This window comes from Macadamia integrifolia, chromosome 13 (genome assembly GCF_013358625.1).
Source record: "Macadamia integrifolia cultivar HAES 741 chromosome 13, SCU_Mint_v3, whole genome shotgun sequence".
Lineage (NCBI taxonomy): Eukaryota > Viridiplantae > Streptophyta > Magnoliopsida > Proteales > Proteaceae > Macadamia > Macadamia integrifolia.
In genome coordinates this window covers 9458087-9480469 of record NC_056569.1, presented here as the reverse complement: position 1 = coordinate 9480469, position 22383 = coordinate 9458087, and the positions used below count along the sequence as shown (strand labels likewise).

Below are 22383 nucleotides of genomic sequence, written 5' to 3'. Positions count from 1 at the left end.
AAAAGTAGCTATTTTTTGTCATGTGGGAGGGTGGTCTTTAAGTCTACGACTTGCCATATATAATGAAACATGAGAAGCATTCAGCCAAATGGACCACTAACATGGCAGATTCAGACATTTAAATTATGTAAAGGCACAGTTACACACAGATGTTGCAGTTACATGCAGTAGCAAAGTTCAGGATGGTGAGGGGGAAATCTCTTGTTAGTGATTTATAGTTCGATTTACATAATTTGGTCAAGGAAATGTGACTCCTCTGTACAATAAACATGCTTTTCAAGAAGTTCGATTCACCATTGCATCTTCTTAGAACATTAATGAAAGATAATTAAAGTACCCAATTAAAGAACAGTTGATGCAGTAAGTCTTCTTGCAAAGATCACAGCCTCCAGTAAACAGAATATGATCTGGTCGATTAGCCCTTACTTTATTTGAAAGGATATTCCTTTTGAAGCTGTAATTGGAAGGAAAAAAAAACAAGAATGAATGTAGTAAATAGTGGTTGACTTAATATAAATCAGTACTGACCTTTGTTTTTTCGAAGGGGGGGGGGATGGATGCAGTCGACTTCACTATCCATGCAAAAGCAGGTGGTTCAACTTTCTGAGCAGGGGCTTAAGCGTGACAGATCCCAACCAAACAATCCTTGAACTTGCCAATCAGACAAGATTATTGATTCTAACAACAGGTACAACATATCCCTCGTTACATCCCAACTCGTGCAACTGGACAGAAGCTGCCCACAACATCAGAAAGCTCAGCTTTAGTTAGTTTCACAAACAGCAGGTGACTGAGTTTCATTTGCAGAAGTCAGCACCCACAATTTCTCCTCATGAAAACAAGATTTAAATTAATGACCAACAAGGACATAGAAACAGCAGATAAATGGAGTTTCACTTGCAGAAGTCAGGGGGGGACATTTTCTCCTTGGTTTTTAAAGATTGTGGAGAGCCACACATAAGTGAATACTTTTCCAGTGATGTAGAGCAGAAGTACAATCGTAACAGTCAGTCATGCATTAAAAAGCAGTACAAACTTTCATATCTGAGCTACAAATATGATTTGGCAGAAAAAACCACCACGGGTTCAGCAGTGCTGCTTCTTCCCAGTTGCTGCTTCGCAGGCTTGTAAAATGTGGTGCACAATTTCATTGACACCAACCCCATGCTTCATCTGCATAAAATCCACTTCAAATATGAGTACAGTGTCAAAGCCAAAAGGATAGTGGAATGCATTTTCAAGACTTTGAATAGAACTAAAGAGAACTGATAAAAGGGTGTTCGACCTGAGCAAACACAAAAGGTCCTCCATCATCCATCACGCATCCGAATTCCAAAGTGCATCCATGACAGCCAAGTCAGCACCAACTGCAGGTGCAAGATCTGTCTTGTTTATTACCTGCATTCAAATACATATAGCTCTGAAATGATTTTATTTTACAGCAAATGGTTTAATGAGACTGAGGATTTTAAGACAATGAGAAGCGTAAAGGACAGTAATTATGAAGTCAGAGAATAACATACTAGGAAGTTAGCTTGGCTAATGCCTGGACCACCTTTACGAGGTATTTTATCACCACCAGAGACATCTATTATGTAAATTATGAAGTCAGCCAACTCCTGAAGTTAGCAGCTAAATTTTCTGCATCATACAAATTCAACATGTGAAGGCTCCTCTGATCAATACCCATTTCAACAGACTTGGCCAGATGACCAGTGCTATTGTCAACAACAAGTGAAACTAAATGACCAGTATGTGTATATGGTAATCAAAAAATAGCTGCATAATAGACCTATACTATATAATGGAAACCGTGAAAATTATCAAGTCAACATGGACAGATGAATTACCTCCTCCAGATTCACAAAGAAGTAAGTCTGCTTTGAACAAATTTGATAGCTCTTCTAGAGGACGAAGATTAATACTGATATCTTCATGGATTGCATCATGTTTCAACAGCGCATATTCTTTCCTCAGGAAGTGCTCCATTTTGTATCAGGTATTTTCCATCTTCTTTTGTGAATTTATCGTTTGTCACCTGAAACATTTTCTGGAATCAAGATCCTAAATAAAAGGCAGACACCATGTAAAGCCTCCAATCACCATAGAATGATGGGTAGAAGAGAATAAAAAGATACACGTGGTTCTGAAAGATGTTTCTGAAACATTGAACTGGATAATACATACTGCAGTGAGACTGTACTTGTCATGCAAGAATCTGCACAGTGCCAACATTAAAGCTGTTTACCTGCAGAATGTGAATAAAGATCTGTTAGTATCACCAACTCTGTTGGGCCATAAGGGCTAATTTATTATTGGAAAATCTGGAAGCCGACTAGAGAAAGAGAATGCAATCAATTCAAGAGCCGACCCAACTTAGCCCTATCCCAAATATTTGGGGTCGGCAAAAATAAATTTAGCTTCACAATTCCACTGTACACAGACAAGTATCAAAGCAGTTAAACCTAGTTTTTCAGAACAGTTGAAGAAAATTACCTATGCAATACTGAACCAACCAAATATATATTGAAACATTGAAGCTTGTACATTATACAAGGATATTTTTAAGTTCTAAAATGATAAATATTGAAACATTTCATAGAATTCTGAATGAAGCACCATGTGTTATTATTGTCAAAGTGTAAATTTACCGAAACTTATCAACAAAAGCATTGGAACCAAAGGAAGACATACACAAAATCAAGAACCTAAAGACCACTTGGACAAGCCCTTTCCATCCATTTCAAACGGTAAAAGTGTCACCAAGATCCTGGACATGCCAACGACTACAAGAAACTAAATTGAAAAGGCAAACGAATTGAAGAACCAAAGAAGTGAAGCATACCCAGTTCCGACCGGCTCTCCAATGCCAACAGTGAAAGCTGGTTCATTGAAATCTCTGTTGAAAAGGGCAGGAGCTTTTCTACTAAAACACCCAGGCGAGTATATGGGTTCATGTGAGTGTGGCGCCAATCCATCATGGCTATGATACACTCTACCATCAACACTAACCCATGATGTTGAAACATCTTGAGCTTCCCTGGTAGAAGAAGAGGAAATTAATGGAGGCTGCAGGGGACCATATATAATTATATACTGGAATGTCAAATGAAAGAATTTTGATAAGAAAAATACTCGTGGGTATTATGGTGGTGATGGTTGTGAGCATGATCATGATGATGATCATGGGTATGACGATCTTGGGAAGCCCTCAAACCTCAAAGTCCCTACGAAGTCCAGACTCCAGAGTGCACAGACAAGCAAAAGACCGGTTCTGCTCTGTTTAATTTAGGTTGGATCTTGGTTCATGGATGCAAGCAAGTGAGCAACGATGCCAGGGAAAATTAAAGCAAGGGTAGTGTGAAAATCATCTGATGTGCATTGAATGTGATACACATCGAACCCTTCGTCGACCATCTATGAACCCAACTGTGGATTGATTCAGAGGTCTTAGCCATCCAAATCGATAGATTCTTCCGGTTGATGGGTCACCAGAAGGCTCTTCTAGATCCATGATTGTGGTGACGGGTGAGCATTAGGACAGTAGTAGAGAGTGTACGATATAATGTACCAAGAGTTGGTCTACCTATTGAACGGCTCTGATCAAGTCAGTGGGGTCCCATTTTTACAGAATTTGTGTGAAACGATACGTGATTCTCTGCTAAAATATATGTGGTGGAGGGATTTTCTCATTTAAATTGTGGTGATTACAGACAACAAAAATGACTTGAAGTATAGCCGCAAGCCAATGGAGAGTGAAATGTTGAACCTTCTCTTTGCTGAAAGCCTTCCATGGCACTCTATTATGGGGCTGCTTCTCTCCACTCAAGGCCTTCACCCCCTATAATTTCGGTTCCAAAATGCAGACTTTTACTCCTTAAGCTCTACTCCAGCTCTCCAAGCCTACAAACAGGAAAACAGCTCTCCGCTTCTTTTAAGGCGGCGGCTCAATCAGAAGGAACAGAGGGAGGAGTAACAAAGGACCCTTCAAGTTTCTCAGGTGAGCATCATGCATCTTCTTTAATTTGTTTTATTTATTTAACTGTATATGTTCTTCTTTTCATCTGCTATTACAATTGATCAATTGATGAATTGTCAGAATATGGAAAACCCTTGTATCTTTTGGCAGAAGTAATGAATATCAATCAATTTTGCCCATATAAAACTATTATGAAACTGTTATGCTCTTGTTTTCCTTTCATGTTGCCGGATTGATTTGATGAACAAGGACTGAAGCCTCAATTGCTATTGATTGATGAATTATTATTACTCGGTAAAAGACAAAGGAGTCAATGAAGAGTGCATACATAGTACTGTTGTGCACAGTTGGCTAGGGGTCTATTTCACAACCCATGCATCATAGTAAGAAACATGGTGCCTTATCACTGAAGCAGCTGCAAGTCCACAAGCTCCACCCCACCCCCCCCACCCCCTCCCAAAAAAAAAAAAAAAGGCAGAACAAACCTATTAAATGTAGAGAAGAACAGTAAAATAATGTTCTGACCATTCATTCAGTTTGGATATACACTGACTACTTATAAGAAATCTTGTGAAGATGGTGTCGACTAGTGAAATTAACATAGTGTTAGCAAACAAATCTGTACTGGAAAGTGCCTTTTCTTTTATTCATGTTTTAAGAGTGATATGAATGTGGATTCAAATTTTGAAGAAGAGGGAGAAGTTGTTGGGGATAGGGTGCTTGCTGAGTATTTGCCTCTTTCATTGGAAAAGGATATTGATATAGTTCTATTGAGGTCAATGGAAGAGAGCCTATTTTGGTGGAATCAGTTGTGAATGAAATGTCAGTTCAAGGTGGTGCAGTTACTGATTTGGAATTTCAATCATATCCAATAGAATTAGTGGAGAATCTTCCTTTAAAATAGGAGATTAAAGCTAAGAAAAAGAATAAGAAATCCCCTCCATCCCGGGATCGCTCTGACTTGGAGCTTGGAGTTCGAAGGGAAAATGGCATCATTTTGACTTTAACACTCCCCCCCCCCTTTGGAGCCTCCATGCGATACATCCCTTGAGTCTGACAGCTCCTCTTCAGAAGAGATCCTGGAAACTATGCCTCATGGAGCTAGTGTGGACCTAAGCAAGGAGTTCTCCTTCATATTATTACGTGGCAGCCTTCTTCTTCTACCTGCCCCACCAGGGATGGTGCAACTATTTCAGAGGGCTATAATGTTCTTACAGCGAGACAGTCATCTCATTAGGTTCCCCCCTGTATTATCTGTGATCAGAGGGCTATAATGTTCTTACAGTGAGACAGAGTCATCTCATTGTTTCCCATGGAATTGTTCTTGGCCTATATTGTTAGCATTGTTCCTTTTGATGGTTGTTTTGTTTATTTTTCGGGGTCCTGGCCTTGCCTGCTTGGCTATTGTGTGTGTTTTTTTTTTCATCTTCTTTTAATAAATTTTCCATTCACTCCAAAACAAAAAAAAAAAAAAACAAAAAAAAAAACAAAAAACAAACAAACAAACAAACAAACAAACAAACAAACAAACACTGAAAGTTATATACCCATTACTATTTCATGAAGCTGACTTTTATGTCAATTATTGTTCCTCTAGTACACCTTTTTTAAGAGAAACTGTGATTTCAAACTGATACATATTTGCTGCTTCATGGGTCAAAGGTTCATTCTCTTCTGCCCGGACTCAGCTAGATCTCTTGGAACAACTGACATCAACCAGCTCCTCGGGTGATGGTAGGTGCACTCTCTTTCATGAAGAGAAAGCCCTTATGTGGTCAACCATTGTGATGTAAAGAAACCCTTTGTTTTCTTCATTACCAGGTTATGAGAGTGGTGGTGATTATCAGCGACCAACAATTCATGATCAGCTCTCTCAGCTGGTTGGAGACCAAGAAGGTCAGGATTTCAGCATACCGTTAGGTAAAAATCTAAAGAAGGCGACTGAAAAGTTTTTAACTATCTCACAGAAGAGGAACATCAAAAGACAGGCTTACTTGAATCAAGTGTCCAAAAGAAATGATAGTTTTTCTTTGCCACAATTGGAGCATTTGTACTTCTTCCACCGTTAGTCATATTAGGAGTAGCTGTATTAACTGGTTATGTGCAGCTTTTTCCATGACTTTAAATATTAAAGAGGATATTAGAAATTCTTCTAGTTATCTGGAAATTTTCACTGTTCTAGTAACTATGCTCCTGTCATGATCTTTTCCAGGGAATCTTGATCACCATATGTCTTTTAATTTGTTACATAACAAAAAGTTAGCTGGTTGAAAATTGCCTTTGCCAAAGTTACCCATTTTTTCGCATCTGCATTTCGCTGCAAATTGGTCGTTGAATCATTTGCAATGGCACTTTACCTTGCAACAGGATGGTTGAATAACTGCATTTTTTACCAAGAAACTTCTGATCCATTTGCCATTTTGCAATAAATTAGTCTTCACAATGATGATAAGTATGGTTAAAAAGCGCAAAGTCAAGAAGGTTCCTGCGTGAAGTATAAGTGTGGAGGAGGTTTTGCGTTTTCTAGAAAGGCATTTATGGTTAAAACTTAAACTGCGAAATCAAGAGGATGCTTGAACTATGAATTTCTGAAAGAATTTGGATGTCTTAAACTATCAAACCAGTGTTCTCAACAAGTTTCCAGTCATTGGACTTCTATCAGCTTTAGAAAATATGTTTGAGGAATGAATGGCCAATTTGAACCCTTCAAATAAGATTTACCAAGTGATTGCTTAATAGCAGGGAAGAAGCATTAAAAGTTTTGCTATAGCTTTCATCTCACAAGCAACTTTCATACAAAGCTACTGGATGTATTAGCAGAGAACTGCTTCTTTTCATTCCATCTCTGGAGATCTTAATGGCAAGACTAATTAAGCAAGATGGGAATTTTGAGTAGCGAAGCATTTTTACATGCTTCATGTATTACATGTCTGGAAACTCGTGTGAAAATTTCTCCATGATAAGGACCCTTTACAAGAACATTATATATACTGATCATAAGAAAATATATAAGATGTGTAACCTTAAAAATGGAATTAGAAAATCCAGTTTTCCTTTTTCTTGGGTGAATAGTTTTTTTTTTTTTTTTTTTTTTGTGTTTTCAGTTCCTTATGACTTGAGAGTTTCTCACATATGGTTAACCTGGTAATTGAATCTATTCTCTAACTTTGCAAACCTGACCACTAAGTCATGCAAGAGTCCCGCATTCTCTGTTTTGTGAATGAATGTACTTCATTTGTCTGAACAAAAGCCAACACAGAAAAGTATTTTATTGACAAAAAAAGTAGGCATTTCCACTTCTATATGGAGCCGCCTCCTTGGATGATGTGTTAACCAAATGCGAGTGAAAACTAGTACAAACTACCAGCTTTGATTTATCGTCAGCCCCGTAGGTTTTACTGTTAGATGTGGCATTCAGGGCAGCAAAGTTTAATCACATGTATCATGTGGAAGCCAGCATGATTTTTTAATCCTGGCTTATAGCTTAGAGATCGTCGTCTCCTTCATAGTCATTATGGTGCCAAGGAGAACCAAGGCAGTGGTCAGCGGCCTTTAGGCCTAGGTGAAGCCAATCAAGGCACCCAAGGTGAGGCCTTAACTGCCCTATGTCACGCCGATTCCGATAATACCTGCTAATTCTGAGTTTGTTTACCCCCGTTGGTCTGGTCTGAACACCTTGACAGTTGAGGCAAACAGTTTCCTTGTGGCTTATGTGAGGCCTTGACAACTATGGTCTACATAACAATTATGAGAAAATATTGATTTTAAATTTATGCTCAAAGATGAATTTGATAAGAGCTATTTCAGAAATGTTTTGAGCATTGATAAAATAACATGATAAATAGTAATTTTATATACAACACAGGGTTACGAAGTATACTGATGAAAGCTTTTACACAATGCAATGTTACAAACTGTAGTAATCATCATGGTCAATAATGCAGAAAGATGCTTACAGCTTAACTACAAACCTAGATTTCAACCCTTGTACAAAGTAGCACACCATTCCCCAATCGGTTTTATCTTATTAGAAGAAAAATAAAAAACGTTATTTTCTTCCAATGGCAACGAAACATGCTTCATTTGGTCTCATGAATTCCAAGAAATTCAATCTCTCATAGTTGAGAAAGAAAACCAGGGAAAGACAAAAAAGAATCACATGTTAGTCGGAATTCTTAAAATTTCTTTTCTATCAAGGCACAATCATTTCCTTTCGGTTGGCTGTTGGAGAAATTACTGGATCAGTGGTCATGGCTGGTTCATTACCTAAAATTACTCCTTAATTTTGCATATATTCCCACTTGGCTTGTAGCAGATAGAGGAAAGCAAATGGAGAATATCTCAGCAGTGAAAAGTCCAAAGTCTTGTACCTTTTTATGTCTTCTTCTAGTAGGCTAGTAGCCCAGTATAGATGCACTATAGAAGGGGGAAGGGGAAGATATCAACCAGTAGACTTAAACTCGAGACCTCTTAGTGAGTGTGGGCTTACCACAAGCTCACCAACTGCCTTGTTAACCCAGTGTATATGTTGATGATCCCCAACAAAGAAATTCCAGCTTCAAGTGCCCAGTGAGCAAAATAGCACACTTCTTCCTTTTTTTCCTCTACACGGGAAAAAGAAGACACTTCAAGAAACACAAACATATAACCCCTGCCCCCTTCTCTCTCTCTCTCTCTCTCTCTCTCTCTGACACCCCCATCCACAGACACATCCTTAGATATGGAAATGAAACTACACTCGAGCAAAGTTACATGTAATTATGAATTTTAGATCAATGTTATTGAAAATAAAATTGGGTTATTGAACTAACTGTTACACAACTCAACCAAGTAGCCAGTCATGCATGCAATTACTAAATCAAGGTTTAGTCATTTTTCGGCCCAGCTCAGTCTTTCATTTAGCAGAAAGGATTCCCCCCTCCCCCCACCCCCCTTTAAAAACTTTTGAGTATATCAGTTAAATTACCTCTGAGGCCTGAAAAATCCAATTAAGGCTTGCACCCATATGACACCATAACGAGCCAAGCCTATTCTTTGATGGTTGTTACTGAAGGGAGTTCTCAAAATTTCTGATGGACATGACTGCTCCATCAGTTGTAGCAAGGAGTACTGAAAGTATCTGTTGAATGCAAGTAAACAAACACCGTCGAGCAGTATATGATAATAAATTTCTCCTAAATACCATGAAGATGTCATTACTTGCCCATCTATGTGTGTGTGATAAGGAAGCCCTCACAGCTTGATTTCATAGATTGAAACAGGGTTCTTGTGAAATACAGATGAGCCATACATTTTCTATTTAATAAATCAGTAATGATTGCTTTACTATTAATTACATACAACCATTCTTTCATAAGCTGTGGTTTGGAGGCCAAGCAAGCTGGAAATACATTCAAAGTCATAAGCCATAATCAATAGTCTAGTCCTTGGAAAGATTGAAGAGAATAAACTATTTTGAATTTTGTTTTATAAATATTTCTTAGACAATATTTTATCTTGATATCCAATTTCTTCCATAGCTAGGAGAAAAGCTCTCCTTGTTGCTGCAATTTCTTGGTACCTAGTAGGAACAAGGAACTAACTTAAACCATGAAAAAGAGCAAAAACTAGGCCAAAAAGAAAAGGAGAAGAGAAAGAAGTCCACACTCGAAACTTGAAATGACTGTGATAACCTTTCAGTTTGCGTTGTCCAGAAGCCCTACCCCATGTAATTACGGCTTTAGTGCAGGGTTATTTTGTCTATCTGAGATGGAGGAATATGGCCGTTGAGAGCGCATAAACCGGGGAATTTCCAGGCGTTTTTAACAAATTAATGAATACTTACTTCTCTGTCCACTTCTTATCTTTCATCATCTCCCACCTCTCTCCATCTCTCTTTCTCTCTGCACACTTTATTATATTCTTCTCTCTCTACTTCTTATCTTTCAGCATTTCATTCCTCAATTCTCGACCGTTGCCCTCTCTCTGTCTCTGTGGCCACACTTTATTGCTTTCTCTAAGTCAGATTCGTCAGTTACGGTCGAGACAAAAACGAAGTAAGGAGAGGAGGATCGTTTCATGGCTAAGAGCTCTGTAGAAGGGATTTCATCAGATAGTGAGGAGGCTCATCCCTACGCCTTCCACATATCTGGACCTCGAAACGTTTCTTCTCCCAGTTGGAGAGATCTCATCAACTCTAGCTGGTATGAATCTCTCTCATTTTACGTCCTTTCAGTAATTTCTTTGGTTCCCAAAATTTGCAATGGATCTTAGATCTTTTTCTTGGACTTCAAGTAAATTTTAGAAAGTTCTGTGAACACGGGTTGCAATTCGATTTGTATAAGGTCAAGTTGGTTCATTTAAACGTCTATGGTTTCTCCTTTTTGAAGCATTTATGAATTCATTGGGTCCTAAACTACATCAAGTTGTTCAATTTGAAGTAGTTGTTTTGTGCCATTATCAAAAACCAGGGAATCAAATAAGCATCGGACCCAAATGTTGGTTTTTTGGCTATTCAGTGTTTCTGAGTAAAAAGGAGCCCTTACACGGAAAAATTTATTTATTTGGGAATCTGGACCCTTACCTGGTGCTTTCTTCTAGACGTCCCAAAATAGTTTGATTCCTATAATGGTTTTGATCATCCGGTTCGATCTGCTTTTTGGAAGATGGGAACTCAGGAATCCAATGGGATCCTCATAAAATTGCAACCAGTTTGAAATTTTCACTATGCTTGGGATATGACTACGTTCTCAGAATTGTGAGTTCTAGTGATGAAATTAGTGGTTTAGATTCTAGCCGAATCCTTAGGAAAAATCACTCATGATCTAATTTGACTACCTAACTATTAATTTCTTCCAAATTATCATTTTTTTTTCCTGGTAGATTTCTGAATACACTGTATCTATCTTTGAGCATAATTTAGATCAACCTCTTCTGAACTTTATAGGAGTTCCAAAGATTTTAGTGTTTCTTTGTAGTAGCTTCAGTCAGATATTCATTTTATCACATTTCAACTGCCCACTGCTTCGGTTTGCAGGAAGGATGCCAACTACAGAAGGACAGTCATAGCCTGCTTCATACAGGCAGTGTACTTGCTTGAACTTGACAGGCAAGAGAATAGAGTAGAAGCCACTGCCCTTGCTCCAAAATGGTGGAAGCCCTTCAAGTACAAGCTCTCCCAAGTATTATTGGATGAAAGGGATGGTTCCATTTTTGGGGCCATACTGGAATGGGACCGATCAGCGGCACTGGCTGACTTTATTCTGATAAGACCTAGTGGTGCTCCAAGTGCTGTTCTAGTCCTCAGAGGAACATTACTGAAGAGCCCCACAATTAGAAGGGACATAGAGGATGATCTTCGGTTTCTAGCATGGGAAAGCTTGAAAGGGTCTGTTAGATTTAATGTGGCTCTGAATGCACTAAAATCAACAGTGGAGATATATGGGAGTTGCAATGTATGCATTGCTGGCCATTCCTTAGGAGCTGGGTTTGCTCTCCAAGTGGGTAAAGCACTGGCAAAGCAAGGAGTTTTCGTGGAGACCCATCTGTTCAATCCACCATCTGTGTCACTAGCCATGAGTTTGAGAACCATTGGAGAGAAAGCTGAGTTTGTCTGGAAGAGATTCAAATCAATGCTTCCTTCAAATGCTGAGACCCAGAGTAATGAAGAATTGAATGCACAGAAGACTATTGCTAGTGCAGGAAGAGGAGGGAGAAGTGGAGAAATGAAGAAATGGATCCCACATCTGTATGTGAACAACAGTGACTATGTCTGTTGCTATTATACGAATCCAGCCGAGACAACGGCAGTTACTCAGGTTGACAGTGGTGAGGCCTCTGGAAAAGAGAACAAGGATCCTGGTCATGATGGGCATGTAGCAGCAAAGCTGTTTGTGATGTCCAAGGGCAAACAAAAATTTCTTGAGGCTCATGGATTGCAGCAGTGGTGGTCTGATGACTTGGAACTCCAACTGGCTCTCCATAACAGCGAGCTTATAACCAAGCAACTGAAGTCCTTGTATACTCTTCCCCCTCCACCAACACCATTACCACTGCAGAGCAAACCTAGATAATCCTACTACAAATGTAAAAGAGAAGAACATCATTTTAATTCTCTGACCATTTCATTTAGCATGGAAAATACTGACTACTGATAAGCAATCTTGTGAAGCTAGAGTCTGACTCTTACAGCTTGAGCGGAATTATAATGATAGCGCCATAGTGCTGTTTAATGGATGCCTAAACAAGTGTTAAAAAACAAGTGTGGAAGTTATATGTCCATTCCTATTTCATGAAGCTGACTTTCATGTCATTACTGTTCCTTTACTGCACCTTGTTGAAGAGAAACTGTGATTTCAAACTGATACATATTTGCTGCTTCATGGGTCAAAAGTTTTTCTCTTCTGCCCAGACTCACCAGATCTCTTGGAACAACTGGCATCAACCAGCTCCTTGAGTGACGGTAGGTGCTCTTTCTTTCATGCAGAGAAGAGCCTTACATGGTTAACCATTTTTATGTAAACAAACCCTTAGTTTGCTTCATGACCAGGTTATGAGAATAGTGGTGATTATCAGCTACCAACATTTTGTGATCAGCTCTCTCTCAGCTGGTTGGAGATAGTGAAGGTGAAGAGTTCAGCATACCATTAGGTAAAGATCTATAGAAAGCGACTGCAAAGATTTTAAATATCTCACGAAAGAGGAACATCAAAAGATAGGCTTACTTGGATGAAGTGTCTCAAAGAACTGATGGTGTTTTCTTTGCCACAATTGGACCATTTGTACTTCTTCCACCGTTACTAATATTAGGATAGATGTATTAACTGGTTATGTGCAACTTTTTCCATGACTTTAATCAATATTAAAGAGGACATCAGGAATTCTTTCAGTTAACTGGAGGATTTCCCTGATGGATCTCCATACATTTTGTTAAATGGAGGTAAAAATATCTGTTGAAGTGAAAGAGCTAAATCCTGCTTCACCGCATACTGCTGAAATTTCCATTTTCAATATTTAAAGGGAATGTACGCAGTTTCTTACACCCCCAACATGTCAGTAAATGAAATAAATGCCTCTTTGAGGCAGTTCGGCATGTAGTCTATCATTGAAGCAACCTTTGGACCTAACATTTTCCTTGGCAGGTGGTTGAAAATTGCCTTTGCCATGGTTGCCCAATTTTGTGCATCTGCATTTAGCTGCAAATTGGTTGTTGCATTACTTGCAATGGCAATTTTCTTTGCCCAGCAACAGGATGGTTAAGTAACTCCATTTTTACCAAGAAACTTCTGATTTGCCATTTTGCAATAAATGAGTCCACAAAGTATGAAAGTATGAAGGAAGTTTTGTGGTTCATCCTTCCTTGGATGATGTGCCAACCAAATGTGAGTGAAAACAAGTATCAAACTACTGGCTATTAGATGTGGCATTCAGGGCAGCAAAGTTCAATCATGTGTATCATGTGGAAGCCAGCATTGTTTGGTAATCTTGGCTTATAGCTTTAGAGATTGTCATCCCCTTCATAGTTGTTATGGTGCCAAGGCAGTGGCCAGCGCCCCCCCCCCCCCAATTGGTATGGTCTAGGTACCTTGACCATTGAGGCGAACAGTTGCCTAGGGCATCCCAGGTTGCCTTGAGGCTTAGGTGAGGCCTTGAGAACTACGGTCCACTTACAATCATGAGAGAATACTGATTTTAAATTTATATTCAATGATGAATTTGATTGGTCTATTTCAGAGATGTTTTGAGAATTGATACGATACCATGATAAACATTCATTCTATACACAAACACAAGGTTAAGTATACTGATGGAAGCTTTTACACAATTCAATGTTACAAACTGTAGTACTCATCATGGTCAGTAATGTAGAAAGATGCTTACAAGTTAACTGGAAAACTATATGCAACCCCTATGGCTTATACAAAGCAGCACACCATTCCCAATCGGTCATATCTATTTAGGAAATGAAAAAAACTTTTGTTTCTTCCGAACATGCTTCAGTTGGTCTCATGAATTCCAAGAAATTCAATGTCTGAGGAAGAAAATCGGGGAAAGACAAAAAAGAATCCCATGCTAGTTGGAAGGACACCTTAAAATTGCTTTTCCATCAAGGCACAATCATTTCCTTTTGGTTGGCTGTTGGAGAAATTACTTGTGGATCTGTGGGCACGGGAGTGTGGATCAGGTTCTCGTATGAGAACCGTTCTTGTACAGGCTGATCCACACTAATGGAATCCACCACAGAGTTGGTTGTTGGGTGGATTTCATCTGTGCAGATCATCCCCTTACGAGAATGTTTCTCGTACGAGGACTTGATCTGCTCTCTGGGCGCGATGGGTTCATTACCCAAAATTAAACCCTGCTTTTGCATATAATCACACTTGTCTTGTAACAGGTAGAGGAAAGCAATGAACGATATCTCAGCAGTGAAAAGTAATGTCCATATTCTTGTACTTTTCAAGGTTTTACTCTCATAGGCTCGTAGCCCGATATATATGTTGATGATCCCCAGCATAGAAATTCCAGTTCCAAGTGCCCAGTGAGCAAAATACCATATACTTCTTCCTTTGGTTCCCCTGTACAGGGTAAAGAAGGAACTTAAAGCATAGAAACATATAACCCCTGCCCAACACCCTCCCTTATCTCTCTCTCTCTCTCTCTCTCTCTCTCTGTGACTCCCACCCACCAACCCACACACATTTTCAGATATGGAAATGAAACTGTACTCAGGCACAGTTACTTGGAGCTATGAACTTTATTTTAATGTTTTTAAAAAATAAAATTCATAAACTGAATTTGGGTTAATGAACTTCCTATTACATGACAACCAAGTAGCCAATCATGCCTGCAATTACTAAATGAAGATTTAGTCATTCTGTGGCCCAATTCAGTCTTTCAATAAACACTTCATTCCCCCCCCCCCCTTAAAAACTTATGAGGGCTCAGTTAAATTACCTTTGAGGCCTGAAAAATCCAATGAAGACTTGCACCCATATGACACCATAAAGAGCCAAGCCTATTCTTTGATGGCTGTTACTGAAGGAGTTATCAAAATTTCTGATGGACATGACTGCTCCAGCTGTGGCAAGGAGCACTGAAAGTATCTGTTGAATGCAAGTAACCAACACAGTCAATCAGTATATGATAATAAAAACATAAAATTCTGTGTGTAGCGTGCATTTCCATTATAATAGGAAAAATAAGTATACACTTAAATAAATTAGTAATGATCACTTGACTATTAAATTACATAGAACCATGCTTTCATAAGCTGTGATTTGTAGGCCAAGCAAGCTGGACACTAGAGCATAGATATAATCAATAATCAAATAATTCTTTAGAAAGATTGAAGTGAATAAACTATTTGGATTTTTGTTTTATGAATACTCTTAGACACTATATTATCTTGATATCCAAGCATACATGATAGTATTAGTGATCATCCTAAAGGTGTGATAGCTAACTTGATTAACATAGTTACTATAATTGTGTCCGAAACAAAATACTTCAATACTGTAAAACTCTTTTTGGGGGAGTCCCTTCATCATCATTGAAAATCCTAGTGTTCAACCGTGTCTAAGAAACAAACTTCAAAGGCCAAAAGCATAAATGATAACTTTTTATGACTCCAGGAGCAATCACAATTAAGTTTTAAAAAAAGGAAAATAAAAAAGAATCAGTGTGGTTGATTCTTCATCAAGAAAAAGTATGGCCCAAGTAACAGAAGAACAGAGGAAGAGGTATGCTCACCTGCAAAATAACATGGAAGTAGAAGATGACCTTGAGCCTTCTCCTACATTTCACTCTATTAGACATTCTAATGATAAGAACACCAATAGGCATCAAGAACCCCATTGAAACCCAAAGGAGGAAGCCATGGACTGTAATTTCAAATGAAAGTTCAGGGCTCAACTGTAGATATAACATAAAAACAGTCAGCTTCATTAGCTTAGTTCCTGCAGTTCACACAGATACTTTGCTAATTTTCATGATTAAGAAATTCATAATCACATTTGAAAAAAAAAATGATTTCTGTAACCAGCTAGTAGCATGAGGGAACAAATTCTTTTCTCACAGTTTTGAACAAAAGGAGATTTTTTTTTTTTTTGGTGGGGGGTGGTGTGGAGGGAAACATAGTAGAGAAGCAAAATATGAGTTTTGTAGAAAAGCTAAAGACTGAACAAAATACCTTTTGAATGTTCTTAGTTTGTATCTTGTGATTGCTCACGGGTTTTTTCTCTTCATTTGATGAGCTCACAGATGGCAGAAGAGCAAGAACAACAATACTGGAAGCAATGGTAAGAAAAACTAGCTTCTGAAAGATTTTCATTCTTTAATTTGAAGCAAAAACAAGGACAACCCAATTCAGATCAATTAAAAAACTCTATTTGCTGAAACACAGACCCAACAATACTGGCAGCAATGGTCCAGAGTCACAGCTGAAACAATCTTCTAAACAGCTTCTCAAACACAGACATGCTCCGCTAGATGAACTTCTTAAGTAAATAACACATACCCATTTGCTGACGTCTCCTTATGTCACTCTCTCTCTCTCTCTCTTTCTCTCTCTCTGTCTAAGAAGCAAATTACTTTGGTATTTTGTCCTCCTTTTTCAATACCTTCATTCATCCAGAAACTGCATTTTCCTTCCAGTTAAAAAGAAAAAAAAAAAGTGGGTCTTTTAGTAAATATCAAAAGGACAATCATACTACTCTAGTTTTGTATGAATACACTGTGACCTGTAGGTATTGATTCTTGATGGAGCTCAAATGGTTTGCCATGCTGGTTAGCAGATTTGAAAATGAAAAAGAAATGGTGGCCATGAATAGTAATTCCAACCATGTGGGCCTCACTATAACTACCTTTTTGGATTGAGATAGAGAATGTGGAGTTGCAGAGAGCATAATAGAAAAAGGGTCAAGACTTTTGGAGGGACATATTTGAAAAAGACTATAAAGTAGTGTATGGAAGTAAACGTAGACATCTATCTTCTGCATTCCCACTTCAACTGTTCCCCCCTCTAAGCAGCACAATAATAGTATCCTTGAACATAAATAGATTTCCAGTATCCTTCATTTCTATTCAGGTTGAAATCCCCTCAATCTTTTCTTGACAGTGGCCTTAAAAGTCTATACTATACACTTCCATATTTCAGGATATGAAGAATTGAGAACTCCCAACTTTTTTATGTGAATGACATAGACATGGCATAATGGTAGTAGTGCAAGTTGTCATCAATCAGAGAGTGAGAAGGGGGAGGGGGTGTGTGGCTAGAACACAGATGCTTGTGGTCCTGACTGTAATCAAACCCTGAACTTACTTTCTTGGCAACCATGATGATTTGGATCTTACAGATTTTACACATAACACAAAAATGTGTATATTAAAAGTATTTGGAAAGTTTTGAGGGGAAAGAGATAGATTGGGGTTCTGTCTTATGAGATGGGAAACATCTGGGACACACCAAAAACATTGATTCCAATCCAATGTTTTTGTCATTCAAGAACAGAGACACTATCAGATTAGGCCCATCTCAATGATTTATACCAGACTCATCATGGTTAGTGAGAACTAAAACCCATGAGGCCAAATCTCAGGCAATTATATAGGACTCATCATGCTCATTAAGAACTAATACACATATTGGCTTATTAAATAATGTCAACGTTGAAGAGTCCCCTTTATTTTACTATGCAAAAGCTGCCTGATCAACTTGAAATTGATGCATATATGATCATTTGTTGGAGCTTGTATATCTCAGTTGTTGTGATTAACTATTAAAATTAGGGGCAGGGTTCCCTCCTCCGCCAGTGTGCAATTTCGAGCCTTGGAGGGAGGGTATTACGGGGGAACACTGAAATAAGGGGGTGTATATAAGACATTTTACAGTGGGGGTTGCTTCAATAACTTGAGTCTTAAAAGGGGTGACTGTATGCAGTTTCAAATTTCAGTTGGCGGTGTACAAAGCTTTTACCATTAAAATTATGACATCTAGGAAAAAGGAGCCTGTCTGGGAGCATGGCTCCTATGCCCAGACACAGGCCCCTGAGAAATGACTAGTCTGCCCTTTATAAAAGATAAAATTTCACCCTTGTTGATGCTTCTGCGAGTGCTCTCATTGGCCTTGTGTGGGAGCCACTCTCCGTGACGGAAAACACTTCCCCTGAAGATTTTAAGGTTGGTATGGGACCTTGGCCTATCTAATAGGCAGGTCATGGAACAAATAGTGTTTGGATTAATTATCTTCACCAACCATAACTGCAATATATTAGATTAAAGGAAAGATTTAGATTAAGATGGTAGCAATCACTTTCAAAAGAGTCTCAGTCATCTTTCATCCAACACATGAACCAATGATACTATTTTCCCTTGTTGTTGACATATCACATGTGCTTCCAACAGCAATGACCTAATGAAATCATGAGATTGAATGCATATAACTACGTATTCCATCTGATTTGAATTCATATGTTGAAAGGCAATAAAGATATTCAAAGGAAGACTATGCTTTCACTATCTAATTCTACCATTGGAGGACTAGATTATAGTCTAACCTAGAATAAAACCTATAAAGGCCAACCTTTTGGAATGTAATTTGACTTTTGCTTATTCTTTAGGCTGTTCTTTAACCATATCAAGTGAGAAAAAAATTAGAAAGTGTTCCTTAAGGATACTCAAGTGGGTGCTTTAAAATATGGATCATGAATGAGATGCTCTCCCTAACAACCTTCAACTAAAAAAAAAAAGGAGATATCTTAATTGGATGTGTCGTTATAAGCTTTTGCCTTTTGGACAATAAACAAGTTGAGGATCAGATCCACCAAATAGAAGGGCCCTACTAATTATTACTACCATTTTTTTTTTTTTTTTTGCAATGAAAACCATGTCAATTTAATCCAGAAGGCTTTGTGGCATGGATTCAAGGTTGATCCAGATTCTGGCCGAGCTGGTCCCTTGTCAAAGCCTAGGGTTCCCTTATCAAAACCTAGGGTTAGCGCAGGTTTATGTATAGAAGTGTCAATTAGATGAGACTGAATCTTCTTTTTTTACCACATACCAAGGTTCAAATTCTTACCTCCCATTTTTGCTTTTGTTTTGTTCTTTTTTTTTTTTTCCTTTATAGAAAAATCTTACCTCACCTAACCACTACTATAATGGGTGGCATGGTTACAAGACCAGCTAGCCTGACACTCCCACTCACTAACGTTTGTCATGTATACGTATCTCACACACTCACTTACGATTTTGTGTGCAGCTTTCACTTCACATTGTTGTGATAGTGTTAGGAACACTAGCACGAAAGCTAAACTTAATAATCACCCATTTTTAGCTTTGTATTCATCACTTTGACCAATAAAGTTTTATTTTTTGTTTTGCTAAAAAAAAAAATATTTGCCATGTACCTTTACCTTGTAAAATTGTAACTCTAAAATGATGCAGAAGATAATGAAAAAACAAAACAAATAATGTACGTAGATTTTTACGAGGTTCGGCAAGGTTGCCTACGTCCTCGGTGAAATGAGATCCTGCTTCACTATCAATGGAGAATAGAGTTACAGCTCTCGTCCTCACATCTCTTAGTATTGCTTGCATTACAGAGAAAGAAACCCTCGCTAAAAATATATAGCAAAAAAATCCTAATCCGAAAAGTACACAATTGTCCTCAAATAAAAAATTTGAGCGGGGGACTGCGCCCCCCTACACCCCCTGCTATGCAGGGGGGCCTCTTGCCCCCTTGCAACTCCCATGGCCCGTTAATTGGCTAGCGGGACCGCCATCCTGCCTGTCTAGGTGTTGCACCAGTACTCACTGGATTAAACTACGACGGAATACAAGACATCATTTTTCACTTTGTATTCATCGCTTTGACTAATAAAGTTTCATTTTTTGTTTTGCCAAAAAAAAAAAAAATTGCCAGTACCTTTACCTGACACCCAAATTGTTCACAGATATTTTTTTTTTTTTTTTGGGACATTTCCTATCCCCTATAGACCAACTAGGTTGGCAGCCCAAACCTAACAGGTGGTGTCCCAACCCAAGGAAGGGCGACCAATGGGAGGAAGTATCAAACTCAAGACATGTCATGACGGAAGTTGCTTCAACAAGCATCTTAACCAATTTTACTAGCAGCTGTTGGCAATTGGTTCATAGTTTTTTTTTTTTTTTTTTGGACATTTCCTATCCCCCATAGACCAACTAGGTTGGCAACCCAAAAGCAACAGGTGATGTCCCAACTCAAGGAAGGGCGATCAGGGAGGGGGAGACTCAAACTCAAGACATGTCATGATGGAAGCTGCTTCAACAAGCAGCACCTTAATCAATTTTGCTAGCAGCTGTTGGCAATTGGTTCACAAGTAGTTTGGTACTATTTCACTTCTTTGGCTATCAAGTTTAGCGCAATCAAATCAGGGTAGGAAACAGTCCCCCCACCCCCAAACTGCAATGAAATCAAGTTTAGAAACAGTATAATCCCCTATCACCCACCCCGCCCCACAAAAAAAAAAGTTGAGAAAATTTATTGAAGAGTTAAGTTTTTGTAGGTAAAGGGATTATTGCTAGGTTGTGTGGCCACTCTGCACCAATTTGAGAGCCAATGAAAAAACACAGGAACATCCAACAATGACGAGATTTTTCATTTCATAGGAGGCGGAGCAATCATTTCACGTTTCCTGTGTCTGAACACAAGTGCATGCAACTTATCGGCAATCTTCTTTTCTCATTTATTTATTTGTAAAGATTTTATTCATTTTTATAGGAAAAAGAACCTTGCTTTCCTATGCTAGACCAGTTAGGTATGGAAAGACCTAGCTGCCCCCACCACAGTAGGGTATTTTCATGCCCCAGGTATCTGGCATTCCTATGCCAAACCGGCACAGTTCCCCCTTTAATATAATTATATTTCTAATAGACTTGTAATCTTTTTTAGGGCAAGAGCTCTCTGGGCTGCCGGGTACCCCATGCCCCATCATGTGAAAATGAATAAGAAGCTACATGTGATCGAGGAGGCGTAGAACACTCAACGTTTTGTGTGTTCTAACTTCCAACAATGAGTGTTCCAAAAAAGAAATCAACCTGTCATGCATGGTAATACATCTTTTAGCAGAGCCAAGTACAAGGCTTGGGTTGTAGCTAAGGGCCCAGAACTGCTCATTATTCTCTGTTTCTTGTGGACAGCCCACGTCATTTGCCCAATGTTTCTTTATGAGCTCAGCTCAGCCCAGCCCATTCGCTACTAACCTTGCTTACCTGTGGGGGAAGGTATTCGTGCACGGGAGATTCTCTCATCGAATTCAGTGAAGTAGGAGCAAGGGTTGTTTATGTCATTCTGGATGAGCATTTAGGCCTAACTTTACCAACAAAAAAAAAAAAGGGAGCATTTAGGCCTATCTGGCTGCATTTAATGTTATTCGTGTACATGCACGGTTACGCATAGAAACTTTTTCCTACTAAGGCTGCGTTTGGTAACATTATAAAAAATTGTTTTTGGAGTTTTTTTGTTTTATGAGAATGAAAAAACGAAATAAAATGTTTGGTGCATTTATGGCGTGTTTTGTTTTGTTTTTTTGTTTGTTGTTTTTTTTTTTTTTTTTAAAGTGGAAAGAAAAAAGAAAAAACTGTTAGAAACTGAGAATGACGGAATGAAGTCAAAAGCTAGTTCCGTCGTTTCGTAATTTCATTAAAAAAAAAAAAAAAGACATTTTGACACAGAAACTGAAATTTCAATTTTTTACACGAAATGTCAAAACAAAAATGTTACCAAACACAACCAAGTTTTAAGGAAAACAGTTTCCGATGAGCCACCCTTAGTGGGGCATGGGAGATTTCCCCAATGCATCATGAGATCTATATCTTCCCCTAGTCATATTTGCCTTTTGAATATGAAAAATATCCAATGTTTCATGATGACCTTGAGCCTCTACCAGAATAAAGAAAAACACCCTAGAACCATCTAGGGAGCTAATTCAGCTTGAGCTCTTACAGATGCTAGTCTCAAAACATTATATCTTCCCAGAAAATGCATACCATAACATAAAAAAAAAAAAACTCTAGATAGAACCTGATCGCATTCCTTTGTCTTTCATGATAGCGCATAAATTAAAGCCAAGGAATGAGCTTCTCAATTTTAGCTTTAAATCATAAAAAAGTTGTATGTAACTAAATAAGACATTGCAATTGCATTTTATTTTCGTTTAGTCATTAATTAAGATGATCTAAGAAAATCACTATTATTATTATCAAGGTAAAATGATGTCAATGTTATATATAACCTTCACCATTGGATGGTCTCAATAACAGACTTGTAGTCTCTTGTCTCCGCATTGCTCCACAATCCCGTAAAATTGCTATTGTTATTATTCAGGTAAAATGATGTATGCATTGGCCATGTAACATGAAATGTTTCACCTTTTGACCATTGGATGGTCAAT

At 38.4% G+C, this 22383-nt stretch overlaps 3 protein-coding genes and 1 pseudogene across 3 annotated transcripts; 2 read left to right on the top strand and 2 right to left on the bottom strand.

The window, feature by feature from the left end:
• Positions 1 to 89: 89 nt before the first annotated feature.
• LOC122058987 lies at positions 90 to 3514 on the bottom strand (annotated as a pseudogene).
• LOC122058611 lies at positions 3378 to 6146 on the top strand. Its single transcript, XM_042621241.1, is given in 4 exon segments — positions 3378 to 4000; positions 5642 to 5713; positions 5801 to 6001; positions 6004 to 6146. Coding segments are annotated over 4 exon segments (576 nt in total). The 5' UTR covers positions 3378 to 3792; the 3' UTR covers positions 6099 to 6146.
• Positions 6147 to 9803: 3657 nt separating this feature from the next.
• Positions 9804 to 12278, top strand: LOC122058791 (GDSL esterase/lipase At4g10955-like). The gene is made up of 2 exons (XM_042621476.1): positions 9804 to 10161; positions 10995 to 12278. The coding sequence occupies exons 1-2, from the start codon at positions 10037 to 10039 to the stop codon at positions 12028 to 12030; spliced, it is 1161 nt and encodes a 386-aa protein (XP_042477410.1). The 5' UTR covers positions 9804 to 10036; the 3' UTR covers positions 12031 to 12278.
• A 1435-nt stretch (positions 12279 to 13713) lies between these two features.
• Positions 13714 to 16547, bottom strand: LOC122059335 (cytochrome b561 domain-containing protein At2g30890-like). The gene is made up of 4 exons (XM_042622061.1): positions 16146 to 16547; positions 15707 to 15868; positions 14912 to 15060; positions 13714 to 14532 (listed from the first exon to the last, which is right to left on the bottom strand). The coding sequence occupies exons 1-4, from the start codon at positions 16284 to 16286 to the stop codon at positions 14064 to 14066; spliced, it is 921 nt and encodes a 306-aa protein (XP_042477995.1). The 5' UTR covers positions 16287 to 16547; the 3' UTR covers positions 13714 to 14063.
• Positions 16548 to 22383: the final 5836 nt, after the last annotated feature.